The sequence below is a fragment of the Festucalex cinctus genome, chromosome 6 (assembly GCF_051991245.1).
Source record: "Festucalex cinctus isolate MCC-2025b chromosome 6, RoL_Fcin_1.0, whole genome shotgun sequence".
NCBI lineage: Eukaryota > Metazoa > Chordata > Actinopteri > Syngnathiformes > Syngnathidae > Festucalex > Festucalex cinctus.
In genome coordinates this window covers 14,897,194-14,921,341 of record NC_135416.1, presented here as the reverse complement: position 1 = coordinate 14,921,341, position 24,148 = coordinate 14,897,194, and the positions used below count along the sequence as shown (strand labels likewise).

The 24,148-nt window shown below is 38.0% G+C and overlaps 2 protein-coding genes across 2 annotated transcripts in view; one reads left to right on the top strand and one right to left on the bottom strand.

Moving 5' to 3' along the window:
- Nucleotides 1-13,493, bottom strand: part of sgcz (sarcoglycan zeta) — a 273,737-nt gene extending 260,244 nt beyond the window's left edge. The window contains exon 1 of the mRNA XM_077525222.1: nucleotides 12,952-13,493. Coding sequence (XP_077381348.1) covers nucleotides 12,952-12,990 — 39 coding nt within the window. The 5' untranslated portion in view covers nucleotides 12,991-13,493. The remainder of the gene's footprint in view (nucleotides 1-12,951) is intronic.
- Nucleotides 13,494-19,392: 5,899 nt separating this feature from the next.
- The window catches only part of LOC144020562 (dolichyl-diphosphooligosaccharide--protein glycosyltransferase subunit TUSC3), a 58,180-nt gene continuing 53,424 nt past the window's right edge, over nucleotides 19,393-24,148 (top strand). Inside the window, exon 1 of the mRNA XM_077524171.1 lies at nucleotides 19,393-19,552. Within this exon, the coding sequence (XP_077380297.1) occupies nucleotides 19,448-19,552 (105 nt within the window). The 5' untranslated portion in view covers nucleotides 19,393-19,447. The remainder of the gene's footprint in view (nucleotides 19,553-24,148) is intronic.

Below are 24,148 nucleotides of genomic sequence, written 5' to 3'. Positions count from 1 at the left end.
CTAATGCCAGCGCAAATAGCAACACAGAGTTTGCGTGACGCAAATATCATTTTTGGAAAGCATGTATAAACCTGCCGCAACCTTGATCCCGGGATCATGACAGCAGTGCATGGCACTGGCTGATCACGCAGAGAGGAGAGAGAGGGGGAAGGGGACATTTCTCCATGTTGGTTTAGGACACATAACGTAACCCGGGCTGATCGGCAATGGCGGGGAGTCATTTTACGATCATTTTTACGTGCCAGATGCATACTGTACGCCCACGACAACCTATGAATATTATCTGATCTCTGTTATCTGAATTTTAAAAAACTATCGCACCAATAATTTGTACTTTATGAATGAATGACGTTGTTGTTGTTGTTGTTGTTGTTGTTCTCTCTTCTCTGTACAGCTTTATGGCGCTATAAACGCTTACTCTTGGTCCAACCTCGCTTTCTGATAATGACATCTTTCTCGCAACTGTTACTATAACAACCATGTTCTTGGCGCAAATGTATTGCCATGTGTGGTAAATCAGTTGCAAATTTGCTCCAAGTTGTCAGTTTTGTGGGTGTGGTTGCGCCGGTATATGATTAGAGCAATATCCTTAGTGAATAGGTTGGTAACAGGGCGCAGACTGCGGGTGCAGTTGTGGTGCAATATTTCGCGCTATTACCCGACGCAGCGCATTCTTAGTGAATATACCCCTGCATGTTTAGTTTGGGCCTTTATTTGGAATGGGTGCCACAACAAAACCAAAGAAAAGAAAAAGCAAAATACATGCAGAGTCAATACTTTGAACTGACTGCTGTTAAATCGTAAGAGATTAAGATGTAATCTGTTGTTCTTATGTCGGCTCCTGCTGTACTCGATTGAGAATCTATTGAGATTCTTAATTGTAAGCTCTCGCGCTTTGTTTTGTACCATGGGCTTGCTTCTCTCCTCTTAGGACTTTCTGCAGGTAATATTAGTGCTATTAATACCTTTTAAATGAGTAAACACTTTCCTCCTCCCTGATCTGCTCTCTCACTTCTCCACTAATACATACCCTTTCTTTTCTTGTTTAAACCAGCCGAGACAGCACATTTAAGTCAATTTCACGACAAAATAATAATACAAGTGTATTCTACTTTTATAATGCTGCTCTCTGCGGCCATTTTCTTTTCTTTAGAGTGTAGCCATTTTCTCTATATGATTATCTGAACATTTGGTGAACTATATTTCTTCTGTCTCCTTGATTCTACTTGCTTGCCTCTACAAGTATGTTATACTCACCACTTCAGGCTCTACAACCAGAATAGCCTCCTGTTCCTCCTCCCCATCACACTTGCTTCTTACTTAACTCCCAGCTACTAAGAATGGTTAGAATGTTCACAAACCATATACACGTCGCCGGATCCTTTTAAGTGAACTAAGCGAGCACTGTCTTTCAGTATATCCACTTTCTCTTTATGGCCGTTGCACATTGCGCAGTGTCAGTCAAGGAAAAGACAAGAAAAGAAAAAGTACACCCACACATTTGATGATTAACCCTTGCGCGCAAACCAACTTGCTATAAGAGAGAAAGTGTTCTTATCAGGATACAAGGCTTTCTAATTTCAAATTTCAAATTACAATAAAGCAACTTGCTATAGGTTGACCATCACGAAAACTAGTTGCAAAACTGCATGACAGTTCACGTTCCGCTGCATTGGTCCTACACCTAAATCTTTGTTATCCTCAAGACAAAAATAAATGTGAAGCAAATTACAACGAAACCCAATTGCAATTTATTTGACAACACACTACAATGACACAATAGGCTGGATGAACACTTCATGATTAAATTGACACAATTTCTTTGTCACAACAAAACGAGATCTTTGTTTTGCTACTAATTAGAATGGATTTGGACAATTTGTGTATATGCTTTGGCAGTGTAGGCAGAGAAAATAATGGCATGTTATTGGATTTCCTCAAATCCGAATCAGGCCTTGATCATATTACTGTATGAATAACATACAGTATTTGCCAATATGACTGCTGTGTTGGCTGGCTGGCCGTCTTTACCAAGACACTTACTTTATTCTATATTACAGATGCATAGACCATCAGTTGTTAGTCTCTGTGTGCCCTGCGATTGGTTGGCAACCAGTCCAGGGTGTCCCCCGCCTTCTGCCCAGAGCCAGCTGAGATAGGCGCCAGCAGCCCCCGCGACCCTTGTGAGGAATAAGCGGTCAAGAAAATGGATGGATGGATAGACCATCAAATAATAAGAACAACTGCAAATTGTAGTCAATGCAACTAACTAAACCAATGGGGGAACAGTCATCTTAGCCTACTAATCTGCATGTAATATTTAATTGCTATCGCAATACATGTAACCACAGTATCATTGGATACAAGCCACTTGAACGTGTATGTCATCAGTCAACAGACTGGATATAGACTCTTATCAAAACCAAGCACTTAAGCCTCTGCCAAGGCTGAACAATCCACATTTGAATTGGCTCCACATAAATGTGTTTACCTACAGTACATACCGCCTGCCAGAGAAATTTTTTTCATAAAATGCACCTTCAATTTTAACCAAGCAGAAAACATCATCCAGGATCTTTTCGAACACTTTTATTCAGACCTGCACTGAAGATAACGTTTGCTATTATGCTCCATCTGTTCAATACTCTAGTTTGTCTATGATCCCGCTAACAAGCAATCAGGTAACAAGTTGAAACAAACCTTAAAATTTAAGATCATATCGCATATCATGCAGCTGAATGCCCAATAAAAAAAAGTGGTCCAATTTATTCTTGACCTGATTTGCACCAAAGAAGATAAAATGGTTAAGGTGCAAAATGGATTAGGGAGAGCAGATTTAGGGTTTTGCAAAGAGATTGGGAGGTTAATAATGTGTTGGCTGATTACTTGCCTGCGATCCTCTCTTGCCTGCCAGATATCTGGGACGAGGAGACAAAGCGGTGAGTAGTTCTTTGGGGGGGAAAAAAAAATCCTGCAAAACTGAGCACCAAATTTAGAGCATTGATTGTATCCAAACTGGGGCTAGTACTGTATTGTAAAATCCAAATTCATCCACGACTAATGTAGAGAACCTCACAGTGTTAGTTAGTTATAGATATGGAATGCTTTTTTTTTTCTCACAAAATTTGAGTCTTTGCTAGTCATCTCATATTTTAAATCTTTGAAGATTTGAAGCAGTTCTCTGTCTTTCTATTTCCTGACCCTAAAAAATAATACATGCAACTTAGCTTGCCATGACTCTATTGCTCTTCCTCCTCTCCTTGACACACCGTAGCTCATTTGGCTGATGATGAACTCTCTGCTTTGTCCTTGAATGAGCAAAAATCCCCAGACAAAAAAAGTGTTTCTGTACACATTTAGGTGCATGTGTGCGCAAGCTTGTGAGTGATGTGAGTGTGGCATCTGCTTTAAATGCACATGTGGTCTGGCCTGGCCTATAAAAGTGTCAGGCATGAGTTTTGCGCTGTCACAGCTGGGGAAGCGATAAGTGACTTGTCAAGAGAACGAACGGCAGGACGATAGATGCATGTGCATGTCGACGCAATATGCTGCTGGTGGCTTCATGTAAACATGCTGGGCCATTCTGGTCACACATATGGTGCACCTGTGGGGGAAACACTCATGTACAGTGAGATAAAGAGCAAATACTGAATGACTGCTACAGAAATGTTTTTGTTGATAGATGGCATAAACTGACATGCATACAGAAAAATATATGAAATATAGAGTCCTTTTATGTTCACATTAATCAATCTGAATTTAAAAGTTGGCATATAGAATAAATGCGAACATAATTGCTGCACTGTTCTTCTGTTTGTGATTTGACAGCTTTCGTAGGACAGAAGCCAATGTCAATCAGTATGACATTACCAATGTTGTTGTTTTTACTGTATATCTGTTTTGTTTTTTTCCTTGGCCAAACACTAAATGAGGCAATTGCCAAGCACACAAGGGGGACTAACTAATGTGTGGCTTAGAAAAAGAAATATTTATCTTTATATGATTATCTTGTGGGGAAGAAAAGTACAAAGTTCAAAGGAAAACAGGCCAATTAAGACTACAAACATTTTTAATTTTATGTTAAATCATTGTGTTCTTTAATAAGTTTAAATCATTACAGTTAAATATCATAATTTAAGGTCCCACACCATCTGGAGAAACAAAAACACTGACATCCAAGTTCACACCGACAGAAAAGATATAGGGCTCTATTTTCATGCCCAGTCTTGCAAAAGGTGCTGCCTATATCTGCGCAGAGGCAAGGGTAGACCTTGTTTTGGTATTTTTGCTAGAGTTGTTCTGATACCGCTACTGGTATCGGTAGAGGCACCGGTACTGCATTAAAACAGTGGTATCGGTATCGGTGACTACTCACAAGTAACATGCCAATACCATTAATTCCAACGCTAATATAGGATTTTGGATGCAGCATCTTGTGTCTTGCTTGTGCACGTCATTCACTAATATGTGACATGCTCACTGCATGCCGATCTAAGATATCCTATCGGCGCTTGAATGCTCTGAACCAATAGCAGGACAGCTTTTTCATGTTGAGGAAAAAAAAACTTAGGTATCGGTATGGTATCAGTACTGCAAAAGCTGGGTATCGGAATCGGTATCGGGGGCCAAAAAATGATATCGTAACAACACAATTTTTTTTTTTTTTTTTTTTTTTTTTTTTTTTTTTTAAGGGCGGTTTGCACGGTTATGAGCATGAACACAGCCGACTTAATTCTACGCCAATCAAAGTGGCTCCTCTCATTCCCTTGCACACTGCATTATTACGTATAGAGCAGTATAGTAGATAGTCCTTGTCATAGCAGAAGAAGAAACTTATTTGTTTGAGTGCTGTCACAGGTCGAGGCACTCAAAGTACGTTGATAAGGTACTGCAAGTGGACCTCGATGGGCGAATGATATCAAGTGGGCACAGATTTGTGAAGTGAGCACTTGGAGACCACCTTCCAACTTTTTGTCCCATCATGTGTACGCCGGAATGGCCAGCATAGTGCAGAGAGATTAACCATACTCTGCTCACGTTTGAACCTTTCATTAGGACATCTGTTTAGTTTTAATTGATGTAGTACTACTACAAGTAGCGATTCCTGATTGTCTAGTAAAAATGTGTGTATTTGTTTTTTTTTTTTTTTTTTTTTTTTTTTTTTTTTTTTTTTTTTTTTTTTTTTTTTTTTTTTTTTTAGGACATACAAGTATTCCTGTGAGTCCATGCTGCCTTCTTTTAGTGGTTTGATGCTCAACTGAAGGAGCCCATTAAATAATGCTAATTAAACGAAAATAGCATTGACACAATAATCAGCTGGAGTAGCCTGGCCTCATTTCTAATCAACAGGACTAAATTGCGTATAGTAAAGTCAATGTAATTAACAAAAATAAAATTAAAACTCGGTAATGAAGTAGCCAAAGTAAATAGGAGAACACTGAATCATGAAATGAACAGAACGCTTTTTTTCTTATTAGCCTGTTTCGCAACTGGCCATCTCAGCAGGCATTTTACCCTGCTTGACGTCCTCTGTGTAATGTACTGATGCGGGAAGTGGTGGTGTCACATTGCTCTGTTCGGTAACGACCTGCAGTGGCTGTGGTAGGACTAGAGTGTGAGTTTTGGTGAGGGACAGTCTTTGATGGAGAATATTTATTGTTTCAATGTCATTTCAACAATCAGTCAGGATGATAGCTCCCTTGTTGTATTGGGATGACAAATTAAACAGTATCAAGGGAATAATTGTCTTAAGATAATAAAGGATGCCACCTGCTTGAGCTGACAATTGATAAGGAAGGTAGAGAAAATGGTACAATAACCACTTTAATTGCTCTTAATGCACTATATAGAAAAAGTATTGGGACACCCATGGCTTGATGATTAATGGTTAAAATTATCCTCCACATGAGATAAATGAGATTGGATCAATCTTATTAGCGTAATTCAAGATGCCTCACAGAACGAAAAAACATTGAATTACACTATAGCTGTTACGGCTGAAAGATCAAATAAACAGTCTGTAGCCAGGCTTTCTATATAAGCTACTCACGGAGTGTTGAAGTGTTAATGATTGAAGTTGGGGTGATTTATGCAGCGTGTGAATGCTGGATTGCACTGGCATTATATCAGAGTCATGCAGTGATGCATATACTGTAGCATCAAGGCTTAATCACTGTGATATGAGGGAGAGCTACTTTGCCACATGCGTCAATGAAATCACCTGGAGCATGTCCAAAATCCATTTCAACGGGTTTGGGAAATGATGACAACTGCTGCCCCACCCATCAATGACCAAAGTCATCAATGTGATCAACAGTGGTTTTACATCATGGCTAAATGGAGTTGCGGAGTTTTTAAACGTGGTTTGTTTTCTCAACAGCTACAATCAGATATCGGAGTGTATCAGCAATTACTTTACTTTTACATTACTTTAGCTCCTCATAATTGTCACTGTCCTTTATGTTTGTGATTATATCATACCCTTACATTAAAAAAAAAAAAAAAAAAAATAAAAAAAAAAAAAACACATGCTATGCTGTCAGACAATTAAAATTTTTAAGTGCAACAGTTTCACATGAGTTCAGTAAGTAGCCCCTTCAGACCCGTATTCTTTTCTGCTGGGCAAAATGTATTTATTTGTTGATGATTTTGACTCTTTATTTATTTATTTATTTATTTATTTATTTTTCCACATAAGAACAACATAGAAATGTTTTTTGGGGGGGATTATCATGTTTGTAGTCGTTAAAGTGGACGCCAGGTTAATATGGCTGTAACATAACGTGTTGTAAACATAACATATGAAAATTTTAACATCCCATCATGCAAATCAACTTGAGATTGTGATTGGTTATGTAAGATCCAATTGTGAAATAGAGGTGTTGACATCATCCAAATTATGCGTTTTTTGGCCTAGACATGCAAATATGACATGTAAACTGGGACCATTTAAGGGTCTAAGGGGTTAACTCATGATTAATCGCAAATTAATCACACATTTTACATCTGTTCTAAATGTACAATGAAATTAGTTTGTTTTGTTTTTTTTGCATACTGTTGTTAATTAACACAAAAGTGGAAATAGGCTATATGTTAAGCCCATACAAATACCGTAGGTTTTTTTGTTTTTTTTTGTTTGCATACTGTTGTTAATTAACACAAAAGTGGAAATAGGCTATATGTTAAGCCCATACAAATACGTATGGTATACGTATGGTTGTATCTTTTAGTTCATTGATAGAGTAATTTCTTAGTAAGTCATAGTTATTTGAAGTTGTAAAAAGGAGTCTGAAACATTGTTTTGTGTTGAGGTAATTTTTCTGCCACTAAATGGCATTAGCATCTCATGTTGGACAGGAATGGTTAATTTTGAGCATGAATCAACAGTAGCCTATATAAAATTTCCAAATAAGGGGTGTGAGTTAATGGTCATAAAAAAAAAAAAAGTTTAGTTTTAGAACTTTGGAGTAAATGTAATATGCTCTAATTTTTACACCTCAATATATATATTTTTTAATTTACTGAGAGTGAAGGTGAGGATCACATGGGGCAGTTGCCTATCCCTATAATATGTGGTGTGCTGGAGGACAGGATGTGTAATTGTGTGTTTTATGTGCAATTATTATAGTTAAAGCGTAATATGGACCCTGGACCCATGTCATCATGTTTGCTCTTTAAAGCTTATTCGGCTTCACAGCTTCAGGTACTCTTATGTCTCTAACAAAATCGCTTGTACCATAATGTACAGTATATACTGTAAGGATAAATCTAGTCTTGATCAAACATCTCAAAGGACTATTTGTTTTAATCCACTCAGTGGTCAAACCTGTTCTTGTGTTAGTATGATAGTTAGTAGGATAGCGCTGTTATATTCAAACTAAAATTTTCAGCAATTAGCTTGATTTGGAAATAAATAAATAAATAAATAAAATAAGTACTACTACTACTACTACTACTACAGGTACTCCTCTAAATTTCCAGTGGCCACCATTATCACAAAGGTTTAGTCCAACACTAGTTTCTGTTAAACTTTACGGTGGGTACTTATTTAAAAAAAAAAAAAAAAAAAAAAAAAAAGTACCGGTAATTACATTTGCCCTTATCAGCCCATAGCTCATTACCCTTTGCTTTGACCTTCAATGTGTATTGGATGTGATATTAATAATGGTAATAGATGGCATGTAGGTTCGTGGCCTTCACAAGCTTTTCTTTTAGTACAAGTCTGCACCTGCACCCCAAAGGAGACTTCTTACTGCACACATCTGGTCCCAGTATTCATGGCACCATTTATTTTCCTGGTTTATCATCACTCTCACTTGAACAAGTTTGGATTTTTCCAAAACTTTAAATTAATCAGTAGCAGTCTAAATGCATGCATGCTGATGTCAGATTATTTGTGTATTTACGGCAGGTAATGTGGTGCAAGATTTTATATACATATACACTCAGGACTAGGCTGGCCCGGAAAAATCGGCCCTGGCATTTTGACTTATGAGTCTCCTGACCATACCTGTCTACTAACACATTGTTCTACCACTGACATTTTGACTGATGTTGGTTCATTTTGCTGTCCATATTCAAAAAGGATTAATGAACTAGTCCCGCTAAAATTGTGGGCCAGTCTTTTGGGAGGCAATGGAGGAAAATAATAACTAGAAAGCACTGCATCGGCCCAAAAAAAAAAAAACCCTGGCCCACTGGGCATCTGCCCTGTATGCCAAATGGCCAGTCCAGCCCTACATACACTGACAAATGAAGTTGAATAGCATCATTTTAACATTGCCATTAATTTATAAGATAACATGTCACACAAGTTAAAATAAAAAATGGAATGTTTTGCTCATTTCATGACTGTATCGTTACTGTCTAAAGCTCTCCGGGGTCACGCCAATATGTCACATCGTTGATGTGATTATTTTTTATTTTTTGGCATATTATTGAAATTAATCTATTTTTTTTTTATGAACTTTGCAAAAAACAAAAATACACACTGTCCCTTTAAGATTTAAGAGTATTAATTCAATTGAATATATTATTGTGAAGTTGAATTTTCACTTGATTTTTGGGCACCCCCTAAATTCCACTGCAGCATTAGCATCTGCCTCTCTTGCCTCATGGATGCAGTTTTGGTGTGTCACTATTAATAGCTGTGGAGAGCTTTGGGTGAAGTTCAACGCCATGATATGTGGTCTTTGGAAAGAATGGCAGCCTACAGTCAATTTGGCATAATGAATGCAATCGCTTCTCTTTGGTATTTTCATTATCCCAATGAAGATTTCATTTTCAAGAAAGAAAGTTATGGCTAGCCTTGTTGTGTGAATCCTTAGAGGACATAACAAATGGCTTTACCCTCAAACAATTAAACATGCATGCTTGCTGGAAAATGTGTTAGTATGCCAGTCGTTTAACTTATTTATGTGCATAATAAAAGAGCTTTACATATTAATCACAATGCTAAATGAAAGATAGCTGTGGCTCATTACCAGTACAGTAACGTACAAAACAGTGGATAGCATGAGTTAGCTAATTTGTTAAGAACTTGATGTCAAGCTCAGTATGAATGTTGAAGTAGAAAAAAAAATACGAAACTTTCATGTTGCTGGAAATGTCATTTGTACATCAAATTTCAACATACGTTCATACCAGTTTTTGTTTTAGAGTTTTATTTCTCGTCATTGTTTTGCAACTCTTTCAGAAGTGCCCTTGGAAAAATCACTGAACCTCTAATTGCTCCGTTTTGGATGCTCAGTGCCCACAAACGCATGACTGAACTAGCCTCGAGTGGCTACTGAATAGCGGGGAGAAACCTTGGTGGGTAAACAGCCACCCTGTGAATGTTGATTCTCTCTGGCTGTGGTTGAAAAGCCGATATCCTTTTACAGCCAATTTAATGTGTAACTAACCATCATTTTGGACGGTTCTGAAAGTTTAGTTGGCAAGTTAAGAATATTTTGATGATGGACCATGGATGAACAATGACACATTTGGAAAACGCAATCCTGTGCCCAGTTCGTCTATCGTCTTAATTTCACCTTCAGTGAAATTAGTTTCCTACTATGACAAGATGAATGATGTCTCAATTCAGTTATTTAAGAGCTGTTTAACGTCTCAACTTAATCTTACAAGTGCAATTTTAAACTATTTGCTTTTTCAGACACAGCTTGATCTTAATCTTCAATTGGGCAAAAATTCATTCTGCCTTCACTCTAAAGCATGTAATTCATGGCCCAGCTATTTCTAACAATCAATAGCACTTAAACTTCCCAAATTGATATTGAAACCTGAAGTGATTTACAAGCAGAGACACTTTACTCACAATCACACACACCAAAGAAGTCCTTAATATTGTATATTGGATCTAAAGTGGTAAAATCCCAACATCCCCAAAGTTGTCCTTGTTCATATCCTCTGATTGCATTTGTGGAACACACACACAAGCACACGCATGCACACGCACACTCAAATAAAGAAACAATGCACTCGACAGGAGTGCTGTGTTGCTAAGTTTTCGAGGCAAATTAGGCTGCAAGCCAAAAATCCTCCTCCTGCAATTTACATGTGGGTGCACATTTATTTGGGATTATTTTGTGAGAGATTTCTCTATAATATAGACACACTTGCTCTTCCAAATTTAGCTCAGAAGAGTAGGCAACAGATGCATTCCATGCTGCCAAGGATGTTAAAAACCAGCCCTAGGGGGGCAGCAGACAGGATAGATAGATGGACAGGTGGAAGTGGACAAAAAATAAAGGTTATTCATCAGACAGTCTGAACTCTTACTGCCTTTGGTTGATGGCCACCAAAAAATGTTCCTTGTGAGTTTGAAATGTTTAATTCGACCACGGGAGATGTGCCATAAACATGTGAACATTTTACTTGAGACCCCAAACAAGAATTTGGGGAATTTTTATTAGTTTATGTTACTCAGAGCAAGATGCCCGTCTGATTTGGCAGCAACATAGCCAAAGACTGTTCAACAAAAAGCATTTTGAATAGCTGCCTATTTTCAGTATTACACTAAACTTAGCTCGCAATAAACCTTTCAGCACATTTGTATCTAGAAATAGCCTTTAACTTATTCACTGTCAGCCATTTTAGAACATTTTAAAATGTTTTATGATACACGAAATTTACCAAAACACAGAATGGACTCTCTCCTTTCTGTCTTTTCCGTTCTTTTATAGTCAACAGTTTGCCCAAAAGCCATTTCTCCCATGGACTCTCAAACTTTGCTGATCTCATATCTAAAATGGGGCAATGATGTCATCTACTGGTGGTTGCGCATAAGTAAATTTGTTTCCAAGTTTGGAATTTATAGTGGAGCACAATCAGATGCTCCCCCATCCATCCCAGTTGGAAAAAAAAAAAAAAAGAAAATTGACAAGTATACTTGCCAACAGCAGTGCAAAGGGCAGAAAAAAAGTCTGATATGCTGTGCAGCAAGTATAGTTCATAGTTGGACAGATGTGCCCATTATCCGCTGCATGCTACTTGTCTTGCTGGAGCCCTGTACTTAAAATTGACACTTAATAGCTCCTACTCTGCAGTCAAAAAGCAACAACAGCCTGTGTTGCTATAACTACAAGAAAAAAAAATCATTTGCATAAAAAAGTAATGCACAGCACTTACCATTTTCTGACACCGCATATTTTTATATCCACTGAAAGCCAAATACATGTCACAAGCAAGTTGCAAATTATGGCATCAGGAGAAACAAAGACAATCAATATACACGAGTAAATACAATATGCCCAACTGTTCCTTAGGTCAAGTTGACTAACATTTAAGGTCATTTGTTTTAATCAGAATGTCAATTTTTCATCTTTAGACTGTGCAGCAAATCAAAGTCAATTTCTTCTCAGCAACGTGATCACGTAAAGAGCTGCTTGAAATGTCAGACGGCAGGCGAATGGCATCGATTCGATTTTTCTGATTGTTCTAATCGTCGGGTTCCAATAACAGCAAGTAGCATAAATAAAATAAAAATTTCCTCCTACAATTGCCATCTGTGTTACAGTCCAGTCCGTTAGACCAAAGTCTCAATCCCGTGTGTTTATATGCTGTACATTATTTGCTGTAGCTGATTTTATTTTTCAAAGCTCCTATGAGTAAGATAAGCAATATAATAAAGAATAGTTTGTTATTTTTAACTGTATTTATGTTTTGACTTTAGTGAATAATATCTAACCCCCCACGGACACACGCAAAGAAATAATACTGCAAGTACAATATTGTCACTTCTTTACATACAATTATCTAAAGACATCCAAAACAAGAGCTGTGTACTGTACAGGCGTGCCCAATGTTATCCCCATGAGTTCTACATAATGTTTCTACAGTGTAGAAAAATGCTGTATCGTCTATTTCTGGTCAGAAGTACCAACAGCATCACACCCACTCCACCAGCAAGTATATCTTTCAAGTGGGTGTTGTGCATTGCACTTGAAAATGATCACGAACTGGTGGTTACACTACACACGAGTGAGAAAAGGGAAAGTAAAAAAATAAACAGTAAGGTGGATTTCACCCCCACCACCCCTCCCTCTCTCTCACTGTCTCTCTGTCCACGCTCCCAAATTCTTGCACAGAGAATCCGGCCCCGTCGGACCTTTCCGCTCCGTTATTCAAGCATCCCACCGACGCACACAGCAGCTCTGTGCAAGCCAAGCATTATTGAAATTCGCCCCACGCGCTAAATTGACATACCACGGCTGCAATCCATTTAATGCCAGAGCGTGATGAGCCGCTTTGGAGAACCACACACCTTTTTGGGATATATTTTTGCACTAAAACAATCTAGAAGTGTGACATTCCGGTGACCTGATTGCCCACTTGCAGGTCAATAAAAAAAAAGAACAATAAAAACAGTCAATAGACCACCCATACATCCATGTACCCAGCATCCAAGCGCGGTGAATCTCTGTCCCCATGATACTCAGCCGAGAGTCTTACCTTGAGCGCTTCTATATCCAAAGATGCTGAGCGTTCCATGAGGAGGGCGAATCGGGCTATGTGCCTACTCTGGAACCAGCATAGAAGTCCCGTGCGATGACCAAAACAAGGAAATTGTACAGAATTTGAGAAAAGTTCGGATGCTCTTCAGAGTGTCAAACTCCGCTACAACATCTCCCCGATCGCCATCATTAGATCGCATCAATAGAGTCTCAGCGGAGTTGCATTTCCTGGGTGGACGTGTTGCTAAAATCTGGACTCCGTCATACACCAAAGTGGTTCAATCTTCGCATGCAGGGGATGTGCACTTATAGCTCGCTCTCAGTTACATCTGAGGAAGAAATCCCTCTGCTGGAATGAAGCCTCGATCTCCAGTGACCCGTTGCGGTGCGGTCCGGTGAATGCCGTTACATCCGTGTGGCATGTGCCCGCGCGGCAGTGTTGAGGAGTCCGGAAAGCAGATGATGTTGAGTCTTTAGCGACCATGCGGCAAACCGCCAGAGATAGCAGCTCTCCCAGAAAGAAGAGGAAGAGAGTTGAGTGTGAGGGAGCGAGAGTGAGAGAGGAGGGAGGGAGAGCAAGAGAGACAGAGAGATGGAGGTGGCGCTGCTGAAGAGAGATGCAAGTAACGGCAGAGTTGGCAGACAACATGCAGAGGAGAGACGGACAAGCTCGGCTGCCTGTGTACAGTTTCTTTAGCCTGGGCGTGCTCACGTATGTGTTACAGTAAGACAAAAAGAATCAGTTACCTTAAAATCACATGTACGTCAGCTTATTTTGTAGGGTTTAATTAAAAACAATTCATTTCAAAACTTTTTCTACCATTTTTCTGAGGGCTTTGATATAGAAAAACATTATGGGCACAACTCCGTGTAAGACACGGTTTGCACCACGCTAACCAGTAAAAATGGAGCAATCCGGGAGCGCCTAATTCACAAAACACCCACAGATGCGGAAATCCGTCACTAAGTGCGCTGCCAACCAGAATGCGCCACGGTGCACCGGTGTTATTTGCGCGTATGTAAATTAGGTAATTTGCATACATTTGATGCAAAATCTGCCCACCTCAATGCAAATGAGACTCATTGATATACAGCGTCTAATACACTAACGCCAGCGCAAATAGCCACACCGAGTTTGCGTGACGCAAATAACGTTTTTGGAAAGCAAGTATTAACCTGCCGCAACCTCGATCCCGGGATCATGACAGCAGTGCATGCCATTTGTGGCACAACATGCACGGCTGATCACGCAGAGGGGAGGAGTAAAACTTGTGATTTCTGGCCCTAATCAACACAAAACGAATCACAGCTACAGTCAAGGCACACTTACAAACATAATTTTACACAATTACAAAAAATGTATTCAGTAAGATTACCTAAAGAGAGAGATTTACCTAAAAAGGACGTTGGGGGTCAGAAAATTAGGCGATATTAGCAGTAAACAACAAGATTGTTTCACTTTAATTAGAGAATAAACAACAAGCCTTTGTGATATCCTCAAATGAATTATCAATTGTCACAAATATCAAAAATGGATGTCATTTTCAGACTAAGCAGTCCAGAATTACTCACATGAAAAAAAATGCATGTCCTTGGCACTCTGGAATAAAAAAAAATGTTGGCCAGTATAATAAAGGATGCCAGCACATCAGGAGACTGTATTATACACACACGCAAAGAGAAACACTGTTTTTTAAGGGTGATTTTGTGGGGGTCGTACTATACAAAGTTGCATATTAAACATGGGATTTTACAATAACATGATGATATCGTGGCAATTTTAAGATTGCGGATGGACTTTATTATAATAGACCTGCATTCCTGTAGCTGAAATGAAACAAACACTCACGAGACTGTCAATACTCTGGGCTCTATTTTTGTAGACAGCACATACATATAGTACTGTGTATCACTGGTAATGATAACTCAACTTTATTTATAAAGCGCTTTAAGAACAGGCATTTCTATATACAAAGTGCTGTACATAAACATAAATATCAGTTTTGCAGTGAACAAGAACAAAGCAAACATTTTGAAGTTTTTTTTTGCAAGTAAATACATTTTACATCAGTAAATAAATAAGAAGTAGGTAAGTGAATAAAGAGATAAATAAATACATAAATAGGTAGACTAAAACTCATACCACACACACCACAAAACACCAGGAATGAAATATTTTAGGTGGAAGACACACCATACAATGCAGACATAATCAATGCCCAATAATCAATAAGTCACAACATTGAAAATAGGCTCAATATTTAGATTACAATTTCCAACATGGCTCAATACATTTTTCATAAAGGAAAAAATTTATCTATAGAAGTTGTACTCTTGCAATGTCATACTATGTGTCTTTGAATAAGGACATATCAGAATAACCTTGCTATTAAATCAAATCCTCAAATAGAATCGCCAGATGTTTAATGTATATTTCACTGAGTACCCTATAAAGTGTTAAAGCTGCAGTTTTATAAGTTACTCATAAGTTTGGACTTTATTTGATCCTGAGTGGCATATGCTGAGGTAATGGAATATAATTGAATTTGTCATGTAACACAATTAGAGCGGTTCCTAGTACTGTAGTGTATATCTCATTCTCACCTTGCTTGTACTTTGTAAGAATGTCGCCGCCTGCCGACCACCAGAGTACTTATATTATCATTTGTCACACTGGAGAATGGGAGGAGAGAACATGAAGTGAATTCTACAAATAAAGTGCTGTATGTTCTCAGTGTGTGTCTTTTCATCTTAATGAGTTAACCCGGTTAAATGTAAAACATGTAAATTACAGAGAAGCAGAACTCCTATTTTTATGATTCCACTTTTTCTACTAGAATAGCACTTGATAAATCACTGAACTGTACAACAGTGGGATTAAAGTGAAAAATAAATGGCTTGTGCCGATTCTGTTTTTACAGCTTCAGTGTGGCAAAAAGCATTGTGTGCTCTGACAAGAAAAAGGCATTAGATGGCAATCAATGGCCTTTACTCTGAAGCCGCACTGAAACATAAAAGTCAATTACCTCTATCCTGCTATAGCAAGTTGTCACATTTTCTTAAGACTTAACACACCAGCACACATGCTTTGTTTGATTCAACCGATTCAAAATTGCATCGCTGAATGGATGATATCTTGTGATCAATATTGTTGGCATTTCAAAAACAAGAGTGAAAAAGTTCTCCCTGCCACCTCATTTTACCTGCAGTATGCTGGGACTTTTTGCAAACTGGTTGATTTACACCTAACTTTCAGACGCATTGTTTACTGGGGATGTAACGATAACGGCAATATCGTGATATCACGATTTTAAAAATGGCACAATATATCGTCGTCGTCGTCATGTCACGATATTAAAAGCAGCACATCTGTTAAAAAAAAAAAAAAGAAAGTTGGATTGGTTTTCACTTGTGCAGTTCTAGCACCATCTGGTGGCTAGTTTATTTTATTTTATTTTTGTGCAGTTTAATTTTTACAAGGCATGTTTTGGTCCTTCTATGTTTCAAATCCACGCTAATGGTCAGATGAAGGGGAATGTAATATGCTTGTGAACCGAGTCAATATGTGGAGGAACTCAATTTATTGTATTTATTAATTTCTTATTTAATTTCATTAACTATTAATTAATTTATTTATTTTATTAATAATAAAAAAATCCATCAATGTATTGTAATGCTTGTATTAGTGTCTCTATATATATATATATTATATTATATTTATATATTTTTTATATATATAATATTTATATTTTTATATTTTTAATTGCTGTAATGTACAAAAACAATATTGTGTGTGTTTTTTGTTGTTGTTGTATGAGCTTTTTAAAAATATTGTGACCTTCTTTTGTATCGCCAACTTCCCCACAATATCGTGATAATTATCGTATCGTGACCTTCATATCATGATAATATCGTATCATGATGTTTGGATATCATTAAATTCCTATTGTTTACACGCAGTAAACGCTATCCTGGTTGTGTCCGGTTAGCAGATCAAATTCCACATTCGTGTGCAATCAATGAACCAATCTGTTACTTATTTGAGTTTCAGTGGAATTTTAGTGTCCCGGTTTTTAATTTAGGAAACCTTAGCTGACACTGTTCAGTATGACAGATTTTTTTCCCCCTATGTCACACAAGATGCTGTCACAGATGATCAAGTGATCTGAATCCGAGAAGCAGCAGCATGTGTGAATGTCCAAATAGAAACAGCTTGAGTGGGTTCTGTCGTAAGACACAGGTGAGGGAAAAAAAAAAAGTTTCCACGAAGTTTCATCATCAAGTTTCATCGCCATTAATTCTTAATTATTCTACTTGCTGTTACCACTCTTGCCTGTCACGTAGCTTGAATGTTCTATCAGTTGTATAAAATGATACATTCATGTGTGAATGGCATACTTGATCAACGCACTCACGCACACACGATGAGTCAACTAAGCTACACTCCAGAGAACACAGAGGAACAGTTGTTGAGGGAGTCAGTGAGAGATAACGAACACCATATTAATGACTGTCTCGCTCGTTCTCTGGATGCCTTCTCTTGTTTTTCTGCCTCGCTTCTTTTTTTTGTTCCCTACTCTCGCTTCTCACTCTGTCCCTCTTCAACCTTCTCAACCTCTATTGCTTAACGCCTGCAATCCCACCATTTCACAGTATCCCCCCCCCCTTTCCTGCTCCCTCCTTTTTGATGTCGTGCTCGCTCAACCGCTTTACCTTACTCACACTCATATGCTCCACACACAAACAGCAGCTCACTTTCAATAAACACTGTGCTGTCTTTCGGGAGACATTTTTAAAGGCTTTGTCATATTTTTCAAAAGGGAGCGACTGACCTCCAATGAAGTCACCTGGTCCTGTGCCAGCACCGTGACATCACCCGACCCCACGCCTTTCTCTTGCCACCAGGCTTCCTCTCGCATTTTTAAAACACCATAAATAGTTTCTTTCTTTAATTCTGTCTGTCATTTACTTGGCGTGTTACCTCAAGCCGCTTGCTCACATATGCAAATGTTCCAGAATCATCAATTCAGTGCCAAAACTCTTCATCACAAACAACGACTACCAAGCAATTTACTTCTTTTGCCACTGCAGATGTGGAAAATCATGAATGAAAGAATAAATGCGACATGGATACCTGGGTACATATACACTATATCCCGCCTAGAAACTATACAGTGGTGCAACAATATCGACAGCACCCCTTTGCATTTGTTATCACAGTGAGACCTTACTGGATTGCATTGTCAACTTGAATGTATTATGGATAAATAAGTTAGTGGATGTTTTTCTTGCTAAGTACTTTAAAGACAAAAACATTGAATTATTTCAGTGGTGCCAATCAACACAATAAATCCACAGTGCTAATTTGTACAGAGAAATTGCAATCCCAATCACAAGTAAGTGATACAGAGTATGGATGGATATTTAATACGCTGCAGCGTATATCAATGCATGGATATCATGCAAATATAGTATGCCTATTAAGGCTTGGGGGAGAACATGTAAAAACAATCTGATTGGATCCTTATGAAGTAGCCTACTATATTGCAGAGAATATCAAATATTTTTCAATCCTGTAATTATTGGTTTCTGCCTTTTGGGATCAGAAATATGTGTAGCCCTGAAACATTTTGTTTGATATTATAAAATATATTTGTAAATTATTTTCCCAGCCTCCAATTAGGCCCGACTTTAACCCAGCAAAAACTCCTGGAGCCGTGACTGTATGGTACATTATTTTCTTGCAGATATATATTCATGAATTATTATACTAATAAAAATTTTGCATGAAATGCAATGTAATGGTGAGTTATTCAATTAGCTAATGAACCATTACAACTCATACTGTGGATGTATAGCGGATGATATTACAACCATTACTAAAAGTGAGGCTTTGTTTTTATTGTCAATCTGATGGGAGAAAAATCTGCTGAATCCAAAATATATAAATGACATCATTTATTTATTTATTTATTTATTTATTTATTAAACACAAATATTTGTGATAAAATTAATACATTGTGAAGGATGTGAGTCCCTATGAAAATTCAAAATGGTATTGTTGAGACATAATAATAGTTGTTCGTCTCTGTGTGCCCTGCGATTGGCTGGCAACCAGTCCAGGGTGTCCCCCGCCTACTGCCCAGAGCCAGCTGAGATAGGCGCCAGCACCCCCCGCGACCCTTGTGAGGAATAAGCGGTCAAGAAAATGGATGGGTGGATAATAATAGTTGTAGTAGTAGTAGTACTAATTGTAAAGTCACTTTTCATGGAAAAGAAAAGTTAAAAATGTGAGAGATAAACGGAGAAGAAAAAAAACAAATCGTTGTTTTTATCCAGCATAGAAAATGAATGGATGGTTTTTTCGCCTTGTATCGCCAAAAAACTTCAATACCCATAAGCCTTTGCGAGTGAAATCTCCTTGAGCCGACTGGTCAACTCAGCGTCCAATCGGGTGGCACAGACGTGTCTCCCGGCCAGCGCATCCTTCAGTCATGGCGCCTGTTTGGTTGAAATCCTTTGCTAACCTCTCGGTCCTGTGCGTTTTCTTCCTTCTGGTGCTATGTCTGCCGTCTGGGGGAGGACAAAAGAAGAAGGAGGTAATGTTTTATCCGCCAGAATGTATTTATTTTAGGAGAATATTGCGTCGATAGATCATGCAGGTTGAATGCGCGGTGGTGCGTCAAGCAGGATTTGACAGGAAGTACAAATGATTATGAATGATGTTGATGACAGACTGTATAAGCCATTCATTCAGTGATTATTGTTAGAATTAGCTTACAATTTGAGCTGGATTTTACGTGTTAAAGTGTGTAGGATAGATTTCTGTAGCTCTCGACACACAATTTTCATAATGAAACGTTAATTTTGAAACTGATGAAACGTGCGTGTGCAGTGGCTTGTTTGCGCTTTCATGTGACGTTGGAATACGTCTGTGCATAACATTGCAAAGTTAGACCAGCATCAGCAGGCAGGTCCGATACCATGCGTATTGCTTTCCTTTAAACATTTTTGAAGTTTATTCTGAGGGACATGAAACAATAAACAATAAAATAAGAAGAAAAAAAAACATGGGAAGTATAATAAATGGACAATTTCATTTTTCATCTAAAAGTCATTTTTATTTCTTAAATTCAAATTCAAATAATAATTCAAAATAAAATCTTCCCAAATCTTCCCTACTACAGTAATACTGTACACAGAAATCAATGTTTGGGTGCTTTTATTTTGAAGTTGTTCCTGGCAACGCGTGCAGGCGTGGCAGCTGATTGGACTCGTCTTCGGGTGGTTCTGAGAAAAAACATGGTCCGAGAGTATGACAAGTAAAACCCAAATTTGTGCAAACCCAATTCAAAAATATATCTGCTTTATCATATCATCATGCATGCTATGAACATGACATCTCTGATCCACTGGTGAGAGGGATCACTCCTCTTTCTATTTTACATTATTTAACATACATTTTTATGAAAACAGTCATATGCACACACAAATTATATTTTTATTATGCCGGATGGCAAAAATTCTTTCTTCTTCTGATGCTATTTATAATTATATTTAATAATATAAATAATAACACTAGCATGTTTGCAAAGGCGTAAAGTTTGATCACTTGCAAATGTCTAATCCTCAGTGTGTATATGAAGATATTTGAAGACAGTTCGATCAAGATTGTTTGTTTTTTTCCCCACCCGGTCGTCCCGCCCTCTTCACATGTCATTTAGCGCTGTTTACTGGAATTGGCAGTCAATTTGAAAGGAAAGGCATTTCAGGAAATTTTTGCCAGCAGTATGTGATTTAGTGCACAGTTCATCATATTTCATTGGGAAAAGTGCCAAGAAACATGACATACTGATGACTTGTCTTCTTTCCTCGTCTTTGAACCCCTACCACTTAGCTTCCGGTTATTGTTTTGTGTTTTTTTTTTTTTTTTAAAGGTACAGTATTTGCATCTGTCAGACAATTCATGTTTCGCTTAAAACTATTAGCCTGAGCCTTTATTGTATTTTAAACATTTCTTTCCCCAAAGGTAGATAGATAGGTTCGTCATGGGCATTATTGCAGTTTTCCATTCATCAAACCTTAACGATTCCTAAAACATTGCATGAAACTTTGCAGCTGAAAGCCCTCATCAGCACCTTTCTTCTGAATTAACTTTGCATGTAAATAGAAAACTGATTAAGTGGACAAATAGGAGTACATAAGGATGGTATCGACAGAAGACTTCATGTGTACACACATAATTGAATGGACAAATTAACAAAGTGAATATGTCAACAGCAAGTTGAACGAGGGGAATGATGAACGAACAAATACATGCAGTGATTAAGCACTGTCAGAAACGCATTCTATAAGAGATTAAGTAGTTGGCAAGGAAACTTTATTTACAGACTATATAGGACATTTCATAGACAAGGCAACTCAATGTGCTTCACATAATTAAAAGTGCAACATTAAAAAGCAGTACAAACAAGAGTTAAATATATTTTAAAAGCAAAGTAAAGAAATAAAATGTTGCTTACTAAAATTACTAAAAGACCATAAAGAGCAAGAACAAGATTTCGGAAAACCTGATTTTCAAAATCACCACCATCTTTATCATAAGTATGAGGAAAATAGTGATTACCATTTAAGGTAAATAAAAACTAACTACATCATTATCTACATTCCGCATGTAATAGTGTCTTAAAAGTCACTTACAGGCGATGCTTTAACAATAGTCCATGAGTAAACGAGTGGAGCTACAATGAGCTCAATAGCTTCCTGTCGATTGTGTGCGTCTGCAAAAAAAGGTCTTTTTTTCAGCTTGAACAGACATTTAGAGGACATGATTCACGCTTACCTTTACAAGCATATGTAAATACAAATCCCACTTTCCAAATAAAAGTGGCATAGCGTACACGTTTCTATTTCTTTATCTCACATGGGCCATACAAAGGCCAATGGTCTGGATGTGGCCCGCGGATGGTACTTTGCCCAGATCTGGCTTAGGAGCTCAGTAGCAGATTTTTATTGACACAAATATGCAGCAAAAGTGTACTGGAGGAAGGTAGTCATGGCAGAGTGTGCTGAAAATGGCCCACTGATGCTTTTAGGTCTTGGAAGTTTGATGTCCACAGACAGGAGATAACTCTTCCTTATTTTCCTTTGCAAAGAGTCACCCATGATTTATGTATGTATGGATAATAGCTTGAGATAAAATTGAGTCCAAAGGGAAAAGGCGAGAGTTCGGCATTGAGATTCTGACAGACAGTAGAAAAGAAATGAAACAAATTTTTGAAAAGGAACTTAGGGCAGCAGCACTAGACCCTTGCCTCTCTAAATCCTGTTATATACCCCTCAGGAAATGGAGGAAATAGTCATGGAGAGCGAAGAATATTTATAGCCCTTCAACACTTGCTCGTTCATCACCTCAGCTTTGCTAGATATTATATCTGGCTTGTGTTGTGTTTCTGTCTTAAGGCTGACTACTGCACAAATAAAGAACCAATGTAAGCACTTCCTATATTGAGGCATCTGGAGTCAGCAAGGGGCAAGGAGAGGACAAAATGTCCAAGGCAGCTAGTCAAGATGCAAGTAGAATTATGGATATCTTGAGACTTGTATATTTACGAAGCGACAGAGTTTGCAAAGTACTCTTCCTGATACTGCTCCCAGGGACTAATATAATCGTTAAAATGAAGCTGCAATAAACTACTGAGTAAGCATTTCATTTTCAGGTCATAGGCCAAGCTACCTGCTGAGTTTAGATTGTGGCTTACAAATCTTTAACACTGTGCAAGCATTATTGACTCTTAGTTTCATCTCTGATGTGTACTTTTTGAATTGAGTGTTTTCTTTATGTTTATAGGTAGTAGGCCTTTATTATTTGAATGTATTTTCCTAGTGATGATTAGTGCCTTCTCCATGTAGCAAGACTGCAAGAGGAGTAGCCCGAATAGTTAATACCTCATTGTCCACAAAAACAAACATTTTTTTGTGAACTAGTACAAAACATAAATGTGTGACCGCTAAGCGACAAGGATTAATTGAAATGCTAAAGTGTATCTAAAAAAAATGCATTTGTATTCTTCTGCTTGTTTATGTCTCACCATCGCTCAATGGATTTGAATCCAATCAAAGAGAAACATGGGAGCAGTTTCGTGGTGCTTTGTTACTTCTTCAACAGAAGCAGACTCGCACCTCTACTAGTCTCCATTTCCTTGTTTTCGGCTAAAAGTCTTTACAAGCTGAGCTTTTGCCGCCCCCGCTTTAAAGTCCATTTTATAGACAAGGCAGTGACTGTGATTGTGCTGTGTGGAAAACTTGAATTGTGGCTCCATGGATTTGTGGGTGCTGTTGTGAATGTTCACTTATCACCTGCACTTCAGCAGCAGTTGCTTATTCCACTAAAAGGAAGGACAAAATCTCCTTTCATGACTTTCCTCTCTCTTTCCTCTTCTGCCTCAGTTTCTGTTTGTCTGTTGTGAAATGGGTCTTTTACTTTTAGTATTCTACTCTCTCGCTCCTCTCTTATGCATGCATGCAGTCAGTCAGTCAGTCAGTCTCTGTTGATTCTCTCCATTCCTTTCTGCTCATGAAAATAAATGTGTATGTTTCAAGTGTTCAAGAGATGAATATTGCATCTCTCCTCCCTTCATTCCCTCACTTTAGTGACAAGCCAAGCTCCAGCTGAAAAGCAGCTGTATTTCAGGCGTGATTTTGTTTGGATCACACTCATTAGGTGTAGTAATGTGAATTATTGATGCGGTAGTACCAGGGTTGTTCTCTTAGTGACGGATGGCTTCCAAGTCATTTTACTTCTCCCTCTTCCCCCAAGTCCTTTGTCTACTTGATGAGTTGTTTTATAAATAAAATAAGTCAGTCAGTTGCGTCGTGCAGCCAATCAGAAAGCGAGCTGGCCAGGAAGACTGTGGGGAATCCAAAATCAAAACAGTCATGGTACAAGAGAAAGTCCATGCTTGCGCTATTAGTATTTACTAGGGGTGTGAATTGCCTAGTACCCGACGATTCGATTCGTATCCCGATTCACAGGTCACGATTCGATTCGATACCGATTAATCCCGATACGAATTTATAAGTCGATTGTTGCGATTTTTTTTCATTCAAATTTTGAAAATACTAATCAGTAAGCTTGTAGAGTGTAAGATTTATATGAAAATGTATTATTTATTTATCTGAAATTTCAGTCTTAT